Source organism: Mchenga conophoros, linkage group LG7 (genome assembly GCF_057382185.1).
Source record: "Mchenga conophoros isolate Kocher_MC1m ecotype Shallow Benthic linkage group LG7, M_conophoros_male_GT1.1, whole genome shotgun sequence".
In the NCBI taxonomy this organism is placed as follows: Eukaryota; Metazoa; Chordata; class Actinopteri; order Cichliformes; family Cichlidae; genus Mchenga; species Mchenga conophoros.
This window is the reverse complement of record NC_140532.1, coordinates 58,287,304-58,302,807: the sequence shown is the minus strand read 5'-3', so window position 1 is coordinate 58,302,807 and position 15,504 is coordinate 58,287,304. Positions and strand designations below refer to the sequence as shown.

The window sequence follows — 15,504 nt, the reverse complement described above, 5'->3', positions numbered from 1 at the left end:
TTGCAGGAGGTCTCTTTCAGTTAAAATGAAGTTCTTTCTTTCCACATTTGCTCACAATATATCTTTGCAGATCTTCGAGATGATGGATGCTAAGGCTCGTCAGGACTGCATCAAAGAGATTGATTTACTGAAGGTAAAGTCTGTCAAAGCAAATTATACTCTGGTTGATAATAAGTGAATGAGTGCGAAATTGGGTGGCGGTTACTCAGGAGAAAGACCTCGGGCCTCGGACCGGTACCGGTCCGTGAGTTGTTTGGTACCGTTTTGAGGCTCAGGTGTGAAATGTATAGTTTTCAGGGTTTTCATCGGTTTTCAGCGTTATTTTGTTATCGTTTTTATCGTTTACTCTGTTTTCCTGGGTCTTTTCACGTGTGTTATGATTTTCTTTTTTTCGGTACCGGCACTAGTTTTATTTTGTTGTATTTATCTGTGACACCTTAAAGGCCGGTCCATGAAAATATTGTCGGGCATAAACCGGTCCATGGCACAAAAAAGGTTGGGGACCGCTGTGTTAGATAGAAAGTACTTAAGGATACTGTGTTACTAAACCGTGATTTTGTTTGTGAGAGTGTCTAATGACAATGACGTACGAACGTGCGACGTCCATGGTAGCAACACACGTTTAGATCAACAATGGATAATATGGAGTGTGGGAGAGAGTACGACCATGCAGCGTTTAAAGCTTGGAAGTACTGACATTACTTTGAGTTTGATTCCATAAAAAGTGACAAAAACATTAGCGTCCACTGTACACTCTGCGTAGGAAGAAAACTTCTTTCTACAGCGAAAAAAAGTAAATTTCAAATCTGAACAAGCACCTAGCATGCTGCCACGGGAATGTGAAATTCAGAGAAACCCCCTGATCCCCCCCACTGACATGACCGCAAACCTCCACCGGCCCCACTCCTGCTAAACAGGTGAAAATAGATTTAAGAGCGACAGGACTCAGTGTCGCTGAATCTTTGATTTAATTTATTTTTTGCTGTGTTTTACTTGCATCTATTTGAAAGAGTGAGTGTAAACATAAAAAAAAGATTTAATTTTATATGCTGGAATAAGCGGAAAATAGGTTTAAATGTTAAACAAATTTCTTCCAGTCAGAGAATGTTGCATATAATTAAATTTTTGCTTGATGCAATGTGCATAGAGTTAAAGGATTAACAAGTTTTAAAAAGAGACTTTTTCATTTGATTCAATTTTATATGAATGATTATGCAGAAAAAATACAATTGGGCTGAAAGGTCTATTGCTTTATTATATATTCATGTTATGTATCATGTTTTTAAAAAGTAACCAAGTAGTAAAGTAACTAATTACTTTTGAAAATAAGTAATCAGTAAATAGCGACTAATTACTTTTTTCAAGTAACTTGACCAACACTGGTGGTCACCCTGCCAGACAGGTAGATGGCATGGACCCAAGTTTGTGAATGCTATAACTTGAGAGTGAGGCAATGTAAGAGTTTCAAGTTCACCATAGGTGTATCTACTAAAAATCTCAGATGTGTTTAAAACTCAGTGACAATGACCTTGGCGAAGGTCACTGAGTTTTCAGGAAATCGTGTGAGGCAGCACAGGATTTTGAAATTAATGGCATTTGATGCCGCCAGTATTTTATTTGTTTGAAACATTTGCATGGACGGCTCTGCTATACACCTTGCTTGTGACAGCTCCGTTGACGCTACCATTTTTCTTTTGTTTGTCCACTGCAGCAGCTGAATCACCCCAATGTAATCAAGTACCTTGATTCTTTTATTGAAGAAAATGAGCTCAACATTGTTCTGGAGCTTGCGGATGCTGGAGATCTGTCCCAGATGATAAAGGTCAGAAAACCCTATGACTCGTTCAAATCTCAGTCAAAGATCAGAGGAAATGTTTTCTTGTGAATTCAACAACTCGAGAACGATGCAACATAGGATTTTGAAATTGATGTCATAGGTGTGTTTACTAATAGGCTGAGGGATAGTGCTAGGAGTTGCCAATATTTTTCCACTTCCTTGATTAACTTTTTGTATATAAATGGCCCTGAGTATTCCTGTGATCATTTGAATTTATGCTTGCATTTTGGATACAGTTATTACTTAGTATGTAATTTATCAAATCACATATAAAAATCGATTGTTAATTAATAAGCTCATATATAATAAAAGTCTAAAGAAGTGATTTAAATATTTAAGTGCACATTAATTTCAAATATATAATGGTAAAGACATGAGCTCATTGTTTGTGAAGGTGTTAATAAAGATTTAATGAATATTTGTGTGGCCTCATTTAAAGTGAGGACTATTTTTCCCTTGTAAAGTATTTATAAATAAAGTCTCAGCTATCTTCATTTTACGTCCCCACATGAAAGCTAGGCAAACAGGGTGGAGGACAGTAACAATTTGATCCGGATTGGAATGAAAAGGACACCAGGCAGAGGTGTTTAACACAAAATAAGGCTTTATTATAACCAATAAACCAATAACCATATAAACAGTATCAACAGAAAGAGGCAGCAACACTGCTTTGACAATAAATCAGACAGACCAATCCAAGGAAAAGGAGGCCGCTTCACCTATGTTTGTGTGTGTGTAAAAGCTAGACAAAACACTTAAAGTGCTAGGAATAAAGAGCTGAAAGTGTGTTTATATGATTGAGGGATAGTTAGAGCAATAATATTGTGTCATTGTTCTAACATGTAGAATTAGATTAGTTACACTTCTTCCTTCTTTCTGTTCAGTACTTCAAGAAGAAGAGACGACTTATCCCAGAGAGAACAATTTGGAAATATTTTGTGCAACTCTGCAGCGCTCTGGAGCACATGCATTCACGCAGAGTAATGCACCGTGGTAAACAACTCCACTTTGCATTTTTACCATGCACACCTCATCTCCATTGCCATCATTATGCTGATGTAGTTAATCTGCTCAAACACCTCAGTTGTTGTGCATTCATATCTTCCTAACCTTCTTTCTTTTGTCAGTCAAAATTAAAATACAAGGAACTGATATGTACAGGTGTATCCAGCAATTGGGAATAATAACATGTTACATGGTGTTAAAATAAAAAGAATCTCTTTCCAAAGGAAAAAACAATTTGCAAAATGTTGGATCCTGTTGTTATTTGCACGCCCAAAACTATTTTGGTATGGAGTTTGTATTTTAATACTGTGGTACTTGCCAGGTTGGAAAAGATTTAGGCCAAAAAGCAGAATCTGATTGTCAGAGAAGTTGTGATTTTTATATTGATAATGATGCTTTCCATTAAAATTAAAAAAGAAAATCACAGTAAGGTGTCAGTTTCACTGAAAATCAGATTATGCTTTTTGGCCTACCTAAATCTTTTTAAATCTGATTTTCAAAGAAATTGTGATTTTGTTTTTCTATTTTAATGGAAAGTATTGTTAAATAGAAAAATAACAGCACAGACCAAACATTTCTAATATCCCCCCAAAACCAAGCAAAGTTGAATTGGTTTGTGACGTAATTACAGCAGTTTTCACTGGACGCGGTAAATGTTGGAGCTGTAACTTGTCTGTAAACAGGAAACGGCATGGTTCTTTCTCAAAATTGAATTAGCCGTAAGCACACCTCTCATAGTTGCAGGAAATCAACTACTGTGTGTAGAGTGTATATAATGTCACTATATTCTTGGGTTTAGAACAGAATTGCAGTGTATTTGCAATGAATGTCAATGTGTGCATGTGTTTAAACCAGATATCAAGCCAGCCAACGTGTTTATAACAGCCACCGGGGAGGTAAAACTGGGAGACCTTGGACTAGGACGCTTCTTCAGTTCCAAGACCACTGTAGCACATTCTTTAGGTGACGCACACACACAACACACGTTTATGCACAATTTCTATGTTGTGCATAATTTTCTGTCAGATCAGCTCTTGATTCAGGCATGCAGATCATATAGAACACAGAATTAAATATTTTAGTGACGAAAATGGAAACTGTGTAAAACAAAAATCTAAACAAAGATATCTTGGGGGTGTGGTAATAAAAAAATAAAAAAATAAACAATTGACTGTCATATGTGTTTTCCTACTATAAGGTTTAACACTTAAACTACTGCATAAATAGTGTTTTCATCTTTTTCATTTATGCACAAAATGACAAGTCTGTTGTTTTCTGTGTGTCAGTGGGAACACCTTACTACATGTCACCCGAGAGAATCCATGAGAATGGCTACAATTTTAAGTCAGATATCTGGTCCCTGGGCTGTCTTCTGTATGAGGTAGGTCCAAAGACACTTTGACTTTTTCATTGTGTTTATAGTGAATGATTCAACAGAAAATGACTTTCTTACCCTGGAAAAAAGAAAACCAAGCTTGTGGTGCCTGTTGGCTGATTAGTGCCAGGGTGCTCGGCGGAAATGTAAATAAAAAAAAAAAACGTTTCAACTTTAAACCCAGAGGTGGGATCTTATAAATAAGCTTAAACGTTTTCTTTTATTTACACTTCCGCCGAGCACCCTGGCACGAGAATAGAGACCTCTCTGAACACCACAATGTTACTTGAACTCTGGTCAGGAATAATATTTCACTTGTAGGTAGTGCCAACCAAGCTAATTCATTTTTCTTCTTTCCTTATCCCTTATCCCTCTTTGCTCCAGATGGCTGCACTGCAGAGTCCATTTTATGGGGACAAGATGAACCTTCTGTCCCTCTGTCAGAAGATAGAGCAGTGTGATTACCCCCCTCTCCCCACGGACCATTACTCTGATAAGGTAAAGTAATACAAAGCCATGTTTGGTTTTGATTTGAATTTGAGTTTCATTAACTTTTTGGTTTATTATGTTGCTAGTTTTATTTTTCTGTTTGGCAAAAAAGGTGTACAGAGCCTCGCAGGGGCCATATGAAGAATACATAGGTCCTTATATTGAGCGCTTGAAAAGCTATTCCATGAAAGCTAATACAGTTTGTTTCAACATGTTAGTTGTTCACACAAGATAAGTGAATATATGGAGAGGGAGCCTACCTTCTCCACTCACACTGATATTGGTAAACTTGGACAGATAATCATAGATTTGACCTTCCCTGATAACACACAAGCGCAATGCTGTTGAAACAGTGGCTCATTCCAGTCATTGTAAGTTAAAAGGTTTAGACAGCATAATGTGTGGTATTTTGCAATATAAAGAAAGTACTATATTTGCCCTTGCATTTCTTTCTGTGTCTGTGGTCTTACTGACCACAGAAAGTGCTTTAGCTACAAGCCACATTTAATACATTCATACAGTGTAATATTTTTTAAACTTTAAACACAACCTCATAACTTTGGTTAATTTAGTATACCAGTTAACCTAAGGTGCATAACTTTGGACTGTGAGAGGCAGGCACAGGGAGAGTATGTATAATCGACACTGAAAGCAGTCTAGGGCGTCACAAGATGATGAGCGTGGAGAATAGCGTGCGCTGCTGCATCTCGACTGTGCCTATAAAATTATGTTTAGCATGACTGAACAATTCTGAGAACATGGCCTGTGGGTAAAGTGAACTCTCAAGTCCTACTTTACTACTACTTACTTTAGCTCCTTCTCTGAATGTGGTGATTTTTGTTCTGTAAAATAGCCCTGAAGCATGTGTCCTTTTGCTTACACCAATTTATGCACAGCGTAGTTTGTTTTGTTTTTTTGTTTTTTAAAAGCTGAAATAACAGCCTCATGCTTTTTGCAGCTGCGTGACCTGGTCAGCATGTGCATCAACCCAGACCCGGACCAGAGGCCTGACATTGTCTTTGTGCTGCAGTTTGCAAAACAGATGCACATGTGGACTTCCAGCACCTGAGTGACACTTTCAAGCCCTCTTCTCTGCTCAATTTGAGGCTTTCCACTTACTATGTGCCTGTCCTTGCAGAAGCAAGTTTGCCCTTACCTCATCTTAGCAGACTGTAACCTTGGAAATACTGTGATGTATCTTTTCAGTCATGGAAGATGTGAAGAGGTACATGGGTATACTCACGGAAAACAAAAGTGAGAGGTAACCGTATGTCTGCCTGTTTCTTTAGCTGAGAACATAGCCAAAAGAGCTGTGTCTCCCTCTGATGACAGATTCCTCAAATAAGAGTTGCATTCCCAGTTCAACCGTGTCTTCCTGTGTAGTAGGGCTGGGCAGTTTGAATATTTGTCATGTCGTCTACTATAATCATATCATACATGTTTTTATACATTGTAAAGTACCTCATTTAGTGTTCAAAATGGACAGCTAATAAATGCCTATTCTCAGAAAAAAACAACAACGAAAGAATGCAGGGGAAACTGAAATTGAAGTGAAATCATAAAATAAAAATAGTTTTATGATCAGATGAAGCGTAGCTAGTTAATATTGCCTTTTACAAACAGTGGAGAGCTCAGTTAGCACTTCTGGAATATAAATATAGATAAATCTCACACAGGTTATTCTATTTAAGCTGCTTGGGCCTTGCTGCTCGTTGCAACCCATCTCCAACTCCTTTTTTTCATCTTATTCTTATGTGAAATAATCAGTGCTTGCGTGTTGGCACTGATGCCTGATCTGTTTGTGCTGAAAACCTTTTAAGGTTTTTGTTGTGGGAAAGGCAGGAGGTCATCCACGAATAAGGCCAGAAATTGAAAATGACTCCAAATGGAATAACAATCCTATTTTAACTGAGAGGTTCCTGACAGAACTGTGGCTGAAAGCTTAAAGAAGTAGCCAGGTTTATGGGATTATTCAATAATCACTTATAATAATGCTTTCTCATGGATGTCACATTCATTCACCTGTGGACAAGCAGCTGAGCACCCACAGTGTTTCTGCCTTTTCTGATTCAGTATATTCTCTAAGTCTATGAAAGCCCTAAGAACAATTTGGGAAGTTTTCTTAAGGGCAGTTCTCCATCATGTAGTGATTTATACATTTGCCCTGCTTAAAGACCTGGTGAAGGATCAAATCTTGTTAGGGTTGCATCCAGTGTATAAATTTGTGAAATCAAATATGTGGAGCTGTCTGTTGTGCAAACCCCCTATGAATGAAGAAGCAGTCAAAAGAAGATGTTGCTTCTGACTGAGGACAGTTTGTCATGTATGTATCTAAAGGTTGCCACCAGTGGCTCAAAACTGAAAGTGAACTTACATATTCATAGAACTTTCCAATCATATGTTGAGCTTTAAAGACTGAGTTACCACTGAATTTCTTGGATCAAGCCTTGTGAAGTCAAATGTGGCCGTATTTTAATTTTATGAGTTGGGAAATCATGTTGTGTCCACCTTATAAATCTCACTTTACTCTCCTTTTATCTGTGCTTTGGTTTCCACAGGTTTCAAAAAGAAACATTTGAAGCTGTTTCAGTTCCCCACTGTGTTCACATGCTGGTCTGTTATCCTCAGCGTCTTAAAGCTTTACTACTTTACAAGTAGTTAAGTTCTGTCAGTCAATACCCAAGTTCCTGTTAAGACTACATTTGATTTAGTTGGTTTAATTTGCGTTGTCACATTAAAACTGATGGAACAATAGAATCAAGAATCAGATGATGGTGAAAGACAAATGTTGTGTTGCTGGGAGGAGCAGTCATGGAACTGTGAGAACTTATTTAACTTCATCCTGTTAAATTTTGTTTATATCACATTCTGTCAGCCCTGCAAACCAAAGACATAGAACAAAGGTGACTAAATGAAAAATACAAGTTATAAATGACTACCAAACTGCACTGATAATTGGCTGAAAGTATAAAATCGGCTCTGGCTGAACCTCTGAAATCTCAGAATTTACAAAAAAACAAAACAAATACATCATCATGTGCCCAATTGGCATTCACCACAGAGCACCACATAGGGCACCCATTTAGTTCACAAATGAAACAGGTTCACAGTGAACAATGTGACAGGCATGAATAGGTCTAGATGGTGGCAGACCTGTCAGTTCTGATATTCTCTGCTGAATTCCAGTTGAGCCACATGATAATTGTGAGTGAGCAGTAAAAGAAATTGGCTCTAATGCCATTAATTGCCTAAATGTTTCTTTGTGTTGTTGCTCGGTCACTGTGAACTGAATAGCCATATGTGCTCCACCACATAAACTCAAAAACCTTACCAGCCCCAATCAGCTCCATAGATAATTATATTTAGAGATCTGGAGTTTGTTTGTGTTTTTATTATTATTATTATTAAATGTTTACATTTTGCATTTCTGCAGTTTTGGGAAAGAAAAAGTGCTTCATGCCACAGTTTGAGTAAAGGAGAACAAATCAAACACACACAGAAATTAATCTGGAATTGATACTGTCGTGGTGAGTGTTGCTCCAGTGGCGTTGTAGTTTTGTGTTGATTGTATGAGAATGCAGTCATGGTCTGCTTCTAATTTATAAATTTGGACCAATCTTGCTGTGAAACTGTAAACACCATAAACATTAGATGCTGTGAAAATGAATGAATGAATGAATTGCGCGATGTTTTTGAAATACATGTATTGGATGCACAGAGTGAGAGCTTACCGTTTTCATCTTGTTTAAATAACTTGTATCTTCATCTTCCATCTACCATGCTTATCAATCGTCTCCAAAGCATTGTGCCATTATGTTTATGTTGACTGTGCTTTTCTGTGCAAAGTGATATTAAATTCAGTTCAGTCATATTTCTTTTGATGTAAAGCTTTGCTTTTAACTTAATCACACTGAAACCTGCAGCAGATTTCAATGTGAGGATGAATATGTTTGCTGTAGGTGAATTAAATTTTTTTTAAAAATATGTTGGTTTAAATTCATCAACATCCCTCATTCATAACTGTCAGAATCCTGAAAACACGAGTTTGCTAGAGTAGCAACAATCTTTCATGGTAGCTAATCAAGACTTTGCTATAATTTTCTTGAATATCTTCCTTTATCCTTCAGCGCCCTAACAGGTACACACACAAGTTTTGTAGTTTATTATCGTTTAGACCCGGAGTTTACCCAGTTTCTGTCTGATCTTTGAGACTTTTTGTCTGAAAATTAAATTAATATCTTGAAATATTTTTATATTATTTTAGGGTTTTTAGCCTTACTTCAGAAAGTGACTTGAGGCAACTGTTGTTGAGATTTGGCGTTATATAAATTGAATTGAGCTGAACCTAAATGAATATAGGAAAATCCACAATTGTCACGGGAATTGTCATTACAGTAATGATAAAAACTTGTTTTCTAGTTTGGTGTCTTTGACTCCAGTAGGCATACATGTAGTATGCCTAATTTTGATTTGACTTGACGAAACAGTCCTTAAGGTATGATGTGATGTCTGGCACCAAGATGTTTGCAAGAGATCCTTACGTCCTGTAAGTTGTGAGGTGAGGGCTTCATGAATTTAACTTATTTTGCCTAGCACATCCCACAGATCCTCATTTGGATTGAAATCTGGAGAATTTGGAGGTCAACACCTCAGTCCTCAAAGTTGTTCTCAAACCAATCCTGGACCATTTTTGCATTTGCTTTATGCCAGGGTGCGTTATCTTGCTGAAGGAAGCCACAGCTGTCAGGGAACGCCATTTCCATGAAAGCATGTAGATGCTTTGCAGCAATGATTAGGTAGGTGGCACACACGGGGAAGAGAAAATGTGGCTGATCAGACAAGATTATGTGTTTTTGTTGCTCCCTGCTCGAAGTTCTGTTGCTCGCATGCCCATTGTTGGCGGTGGACGGGCCGGCATGGGTCTGTGGTTATGCAGCCAACAAACTATGATGCACTGTGTATTTTTACACATTTCTATCAGACCTGACAATAAATTTTAAGTGATTTGAGCTACAATAACTCTTCTGTTGGATCAGACCACATGGGGCAGCTTACATTTCCAATGTGCATCAGTGAGCCCCATGACCCTGAACTGGTTCACCACTGTTCCTTTCTCTGACCACTTTTGATAGATACTGATCAACTTATTGTTGAATGCCTGAGCCAATCCTAGATGCCGTAGAGCAAAAGGTGGGATACTTCCTGGTCGCAGGACTAACACAGAGAGACAGACAACCATTCCTTACTACGACCAATTTAGAGGCTTCAATTAACCTAGCCCCACAAACTGCATGCCTTTGGGCTGTGGGAGTAAGCTGGAGAACCAAGAGAAAAGCCACTCAGATGGGGAGAATATGCAATACATAAAGGTCCCAAGGAGATGGTGGATTTGAACCCAAGACCTGGCAATAGTGCTACTTTCTCACTGTGCTGGCCCTTACTAGTTTTTAAAATGATTGATTGATTGATTGATTGATTGGTAATTTATTTCAACATGTGAACAATATACAAGTACATTTAGAAAAGAAATAAGAGAGAAAAAAAATACTATACAAATTACATACAAAAAACCATTCTGATTAATTTACATGTTGAAAGGGAGTGGGAAGAAGTATACACTTATTTAATCCCACCCCTTTGCCATAAATTATCAGTGAATATTTAGTCAGCTTCCTTACTGATATAATTTGTAATAAAAATAGTGAACAGATTTCTGATATACTATATACTATAATATCACATCATGAATTTTTTGTTTGTTTGTTTGTTTTTAAATAGAGACATTCACTTAATTTAAATATTTTCCTTTTCTTTATAGATCGAGAAGATCATATTTTTATAACTCTTTTTGAACAGTTTTATGTTTGGACATTGCTTTAATTCCATATTCAGACTGTTCCATAGTTTCACTCCATGAACAGAAACACAAAAGCCTTTTCTTGTAGTACGTACCTTCATTGTTTTGAAGTTACAAAAAACCCTTAAATTATAACTTCCTTCTTTCAAAAAAAACATACTCTGAATATTACCTGGCAGTTCTTTATTTTTTGCTTTGAATAGAATTTGTGCTGTTTGGAATTTCACTATATCGTCAATTTTCAATATTTCAGACTGCAAAAATAGTGAGTTTGTATGTTCCCTATAACCTGCATTGTGGATGATTCGAATTGCTTTTTTTTTGAAGAGTAAAAAGTGAATGTAATGTGGTTTTATAGTTATTGCCCCAGACCTCTGCACAATAGCTTAAGTATGGTGAAACCAGTGAACAGTAGAGAATATGAAGTGATGTTCTGTCGAATACCTGTTTTGCCTTGTTTAGTACTGCAATGCTTCGTGATACTTTGGAATGAATATATCTTACGTGAGCTCTCCAGTTAAGTTTTTCATCTATTATTACCCCCAGAAATTTATTTTCACTGACTCTTTCAATATCAACACCATTTATTTGAATCTTTGCATTTGTATTTAAACTACTATTTCCAAATAACATCAGTTTAGATTTATTCAAATTTAATGATAATTTGTTTTTATCAAGCCAGAACTTCACTTTACTTATTTCATTAGTCATATCCTCCAATAAATTCTGCAGATCATCACCAGAGCAAAAAATGTTTGTATCGTCAGCAAAGAGAACCATTTTTAATACTTTGGACACTTTACAGATGTCGTTAATGTACAAGTTGAAGAATTTTGGACCCAAAACTGACCCTTGGGGTACACCACAAGCAATGTCCATACATAAGGAGCAACCACCATTTATTTTCACAAACTGCTTTCTGTCACTTAAATAACTCCGGACCCAATCTAAAACTACCCCTCTGACACCATAACGTTCCAGTTTTCTTATTAATATATCATGATCTATAGTGTCAAATGCCTTTGTCAAGTCTATGAATAACCCAGCCACATATTGCTTTTTGTCTATGGAATTTGTGATGTATTCTATTGAATCTAATAGTGCCGATGATGTTGATCTGCTTGATCTGAATCCGTACTGACTCTCAGTGAGTAGTTTATGTTTATCTATAAATTTTTCCAGTCTGTTTTTAAACAGTTTTTCAAGAACTTTTGAGAATTGAGGTAGTAAAGAGACAGGCCTGTAGTTTGTGAAATGGTGTTTGTTTCCAGATTTGTATAGAGGTATAACTTTTGCTATTTTCATTCTGTCTGGAAATCGACCAGTTTGAAATGATAAATTACAGATGTATGTAAATGGTTTTATAATAGCCTCAATGACTCTTTTAACCACTATCATATCAATATCATTACAATCCAAAGATTTGTGATTTTTACATTTTTTGACAATTTCAAGAACTTCATTTTCATCAACGGCTGTGAGAAACATAGAATATGGATTTCTGTCAATCAGTGTATCGGGTTTTTCCTGTGCTTTCCCAGGATGAGTGATTGTTCTTGCTAAATTTGGTCCAGCAGTTACAAAGAATTCATTGAGACTATTTGCCACAACATCCATATTGTATTCTTCATGGTCATTACAAATGAAATACTTGGGATAGTTCTTTTGTCCAGTCCCACATTTTATAACACTGTTCAGGATTTCCCATAATCTTTTATTATTATTTCTATTTATATCTAATTGCTTCTTATAGTATTCCTTTTTACTAAATCTAAGTATATTAGTTAACCTATTTTTATATCTTTTGTATCTGATTTCAGCATCTTTAGTTCTCGTTCTTAAGAACTCTCTGTATAGAGCATTTTTCTTTATACATGCATTTTGCAGACCTTTTGTTATCCATGGACAGTCCATATATTTCTGTTTCCTACTATATTGCTTTATTGGACAGTTGGTATTGTACAGTAATGTAAATATTCTAAGGAATTTATTATAAGCACTATTAACGTCCTGTTCCTGATATACTTCACCCCAGTTTTCCTTCAATAAATCTTTTTTAAATGCATTCATTCTTTCTTCTGTTCTTACTCGTCTGTACTCTTTTTTACTGTCCATTTTATTGATCTTGTAATTCCTATCATAGATTGTAAAAATTGGAAGATGGTCACTTATGTCGTTAATCAGGAGTCCACTTACAGTCTTATTTTCAATGTCATTTGTAAAAATGTTGTCTATGAGAGTTGCACAATGTGATGTAATCCTGGTAGGTCTAGTAATTTTAGGGAATAGGTTCATACAGTGCATTGTGTTTATAAATTCCTCAGTGGTTTTATGTTTATTTGGGTTTAGCAAATCAATTTTGAAGTCTCCACAAATGAAAACTTTTTTGCGAGCTATTTCAATAAATGTTTCTTCTATCCAGTCTTTAAATGTCTCAATACTACTACCTGGAGCTCTGTATATACAGCTAATGAGCACATTTTTACTTTTTTCTTTACAAATTTCAACTGTAATACATTCTAGTACATTATCTTTTTTTTTTTTTTTTTTTTCTTCCGCCTGTCCCATTTGGTTCTTTAGCCATCAGAATTGTTGTCTGAAGACCAACAAGGATACCCAATGGATTTACTTTGCCAAATGGATCATCGTGGCATTGCCGTATTGGTCCATTTGGTCGATCTTTGTTTTTATTATTTATTATATTTTATTTTCAGATGTTACAGACGGGACAGACATGAGTGAGAGATAGGAAAGGGAGAAAGAAAGAGGAAGGAAAGGAAAAACAGAAGGGGAGAGGGACAGTGAGAAAGGGGGGGAGAAAAAAAAATCTCCTGGATCACCTGTTGAGAGAAGAATAGAAAACAAGCAAAAAAAGACAAAAAAAAAAGAAACAAAGCAACATACTAAACACAACACCATCGCATTAATCTAGCTAAGTGTAAACAGCAGTAAATACTAAATATTCAATGTTGTTGTGCAGCACGCAGGACAGATGTGCTTCGAAGTAGCAGCCAAGAAAGGTGTAATTTGGGTCTACGAGCAGTGAACACCCGTGTGCATACCTGTGTGGATCAGCGCGCTTGTATTCCAAAGGTTTCTCCATGTAATGATCTGTTAGGGGGTGTGGGGGGGCCACAGCCCCGTCCTCCAGGGTGTGAGGCAGGTATGGAGGAGATCAAAACTCCAGACATCCAGAGGCCCCCAGAACACAAGAAACCATGGAAGACCAACAGAGGGGCAGCCGCGCCACTGTTCCAGTAAGAGCTTTCTAGTACATTATCAATCACCATCGTCATCTTTTCCACCACATTAAATTTCAAGGATTTGTCCACATACAAGGCCACTCCTCCTCCTCCTTTGTTTCGCCTAGTTATAAATGTGAATTCATAACCCTCCAGTTCAAAGTCTGTTCCTTTTTCCATATTGATCCAAGTTTCTGATAAGGCAATGACACTAAATGGATGTGAAAACTGGTTAAGATATTCTTTGATATGACTAAAATTAGCATAGAGACTTCTACAGTTAAAGTGGATAATTGATAATTTATTCTCAGTTTTAATCCTCTGATTGTAGTCTTTATTTGTATAGTAGCAGCAATTGTTATTGTTAGATGAGAAAAAGTTGTCTGGATCTATTTCATATTCCAAGTCATGTGTATTGTGATCCATATAGTTAAATGTTTTCAGTTCCAATTGATCATATTCTGCAACTGTCTGACTGATGCAGCTGATTCTTCCAGATGTATCTGAGTTCTAAATACACTCTCATATTATATAATCTTAACTAGAGATGGACCGATCCGATATTACGTATCGGTATCGGTCCGATACTGACCTAAATTACTGGATCGGATATCGGAGAAAAATAAAAAATGTAATCCGATCCATTAAATATCACGAAAGCACCTCACAAAACTTGCAACACGCCGTAACTCACCTCAGAACGTTAGCACGTCGGAGCAGTATGCATCACGTGATAGAGCGGCTGTGGCATGCGGGACCTGTCGGTGGTCTGGATAGCATGTGGAGCTTCGCTAGCAACCTGGCATTTCATCTCCGACAAAGTTATCCCCGAGAGAAGTAAAGCAAGTGTGTAAGTCCATCTCTGAATGTTTGTAAAGCATTCCTGCGTTAAGCTTAACAAGCGACTGCCTCTCGCTCTCCGGCTGCTACTTCAATCATGAAACTGCTTAATGATCAGCTGATCGGCTTTTCCGTCTGTCTTGTTTGTTTTTGCCCCACTTTGCACCAGAAAGAGGAAACCAGCGGCTGAACAACAGCAGCACGTTTAAGCTTGATAAGCTGTTGTTAGAATTTATTTAATATTACTTTCTACTCGAGGATCTTTTTCTACGTAGCTGACGCTGGTAACTGTGCAGGGGCGGATCTAGCAAAGTTTAGCCAGGGGGGCCGATAGGGCATGAACAGGGAAAAGGGGGCACAAAGACATACTTTTCTTTCTTACTCTCATTTAAAATGTCGAGCTTTTAATAAATAATTATCTGACACCCAAAGTTTTAATTTGATGTAAAATGAATAGAAGTCAATTACTGTATATAGTGACTATTAAGTCTAATATATATACCCTAGTAAGCTATAGTACTTTTTACTTTGGGATGGTACCATCTGTGCTGTCTGCAATTTTGTTGAAGAAAGATGCTGAATCTATTTAATATTTCTTGAAAAATAATTGATTTCTGTGCATTTTTTTCACACTTCATCAAATTAAGGTTGATTACGTCGATTAAGCATCATGAGGTGGAGCGTGAGGGGTGGTTCCCTATTTTTTATTTATTTATTTTTGTTGTTGCTGGGAGTTGGAACCCTATTAGTTAGGTTGCTTAATATTTACACTAAGTACTCTTTAAAATACCAGAATAGTGAGGATGGTGTAGGTTTAAGTTTATTAGATTGATCAGTATTGCTGAACTATGAAATATTT

The 15,504-nt window shown here is 36.8% G+C and overlaps 1 protein-coding gene across 4 annotated transcripts in view; it reads left to right on the top strand.

The window, feature by feature from the left end:
- The window catches only part of nek6 (NIMA-related kinase 6), a 32,141-nt gene extending 23,451 nt beyond the window's left edge, over window positions 1–8,690 (top strand). For all 4 annotated transcript variants that reach the window (XM_085280452.1, XM_085280453.1, XM_085280455.1 and 1 more), the window contains 7 exons: window positions 71–133; window positions 1,712–1,822; window positions 2,722–2,830; window positions 3,698–3,805; window positions 4,129–4,223; window positions 4,602–4,715; window positions 5,665–8,690. In XM_085280452.1, the coding sequence (XP_085136578.1) occupies window positions 71–133; window positions 1,712–1,822; window positions 2,722–2,830; window positions 3,698–3,805; window positions 4,129–4,223; window positions 4,602–4,715; window positions 5,665–5,775 (711 nt within the window). In that variant the 3' untranslated portion in view covers window positions 5,776–8,690. The remainder of the gene's footprint in view (window positions 1–70; window positions 134–1,711; window positions 1,823–2,721; window positions 2,831–3,697; window positions 3,806–4,128; window positions 4,224–4,601; window positions 4,716–5,664) is intronic.
- The last annotated feature ends 6,814 nt before the right edge of the window (window positions 8,691–15,504 follow it).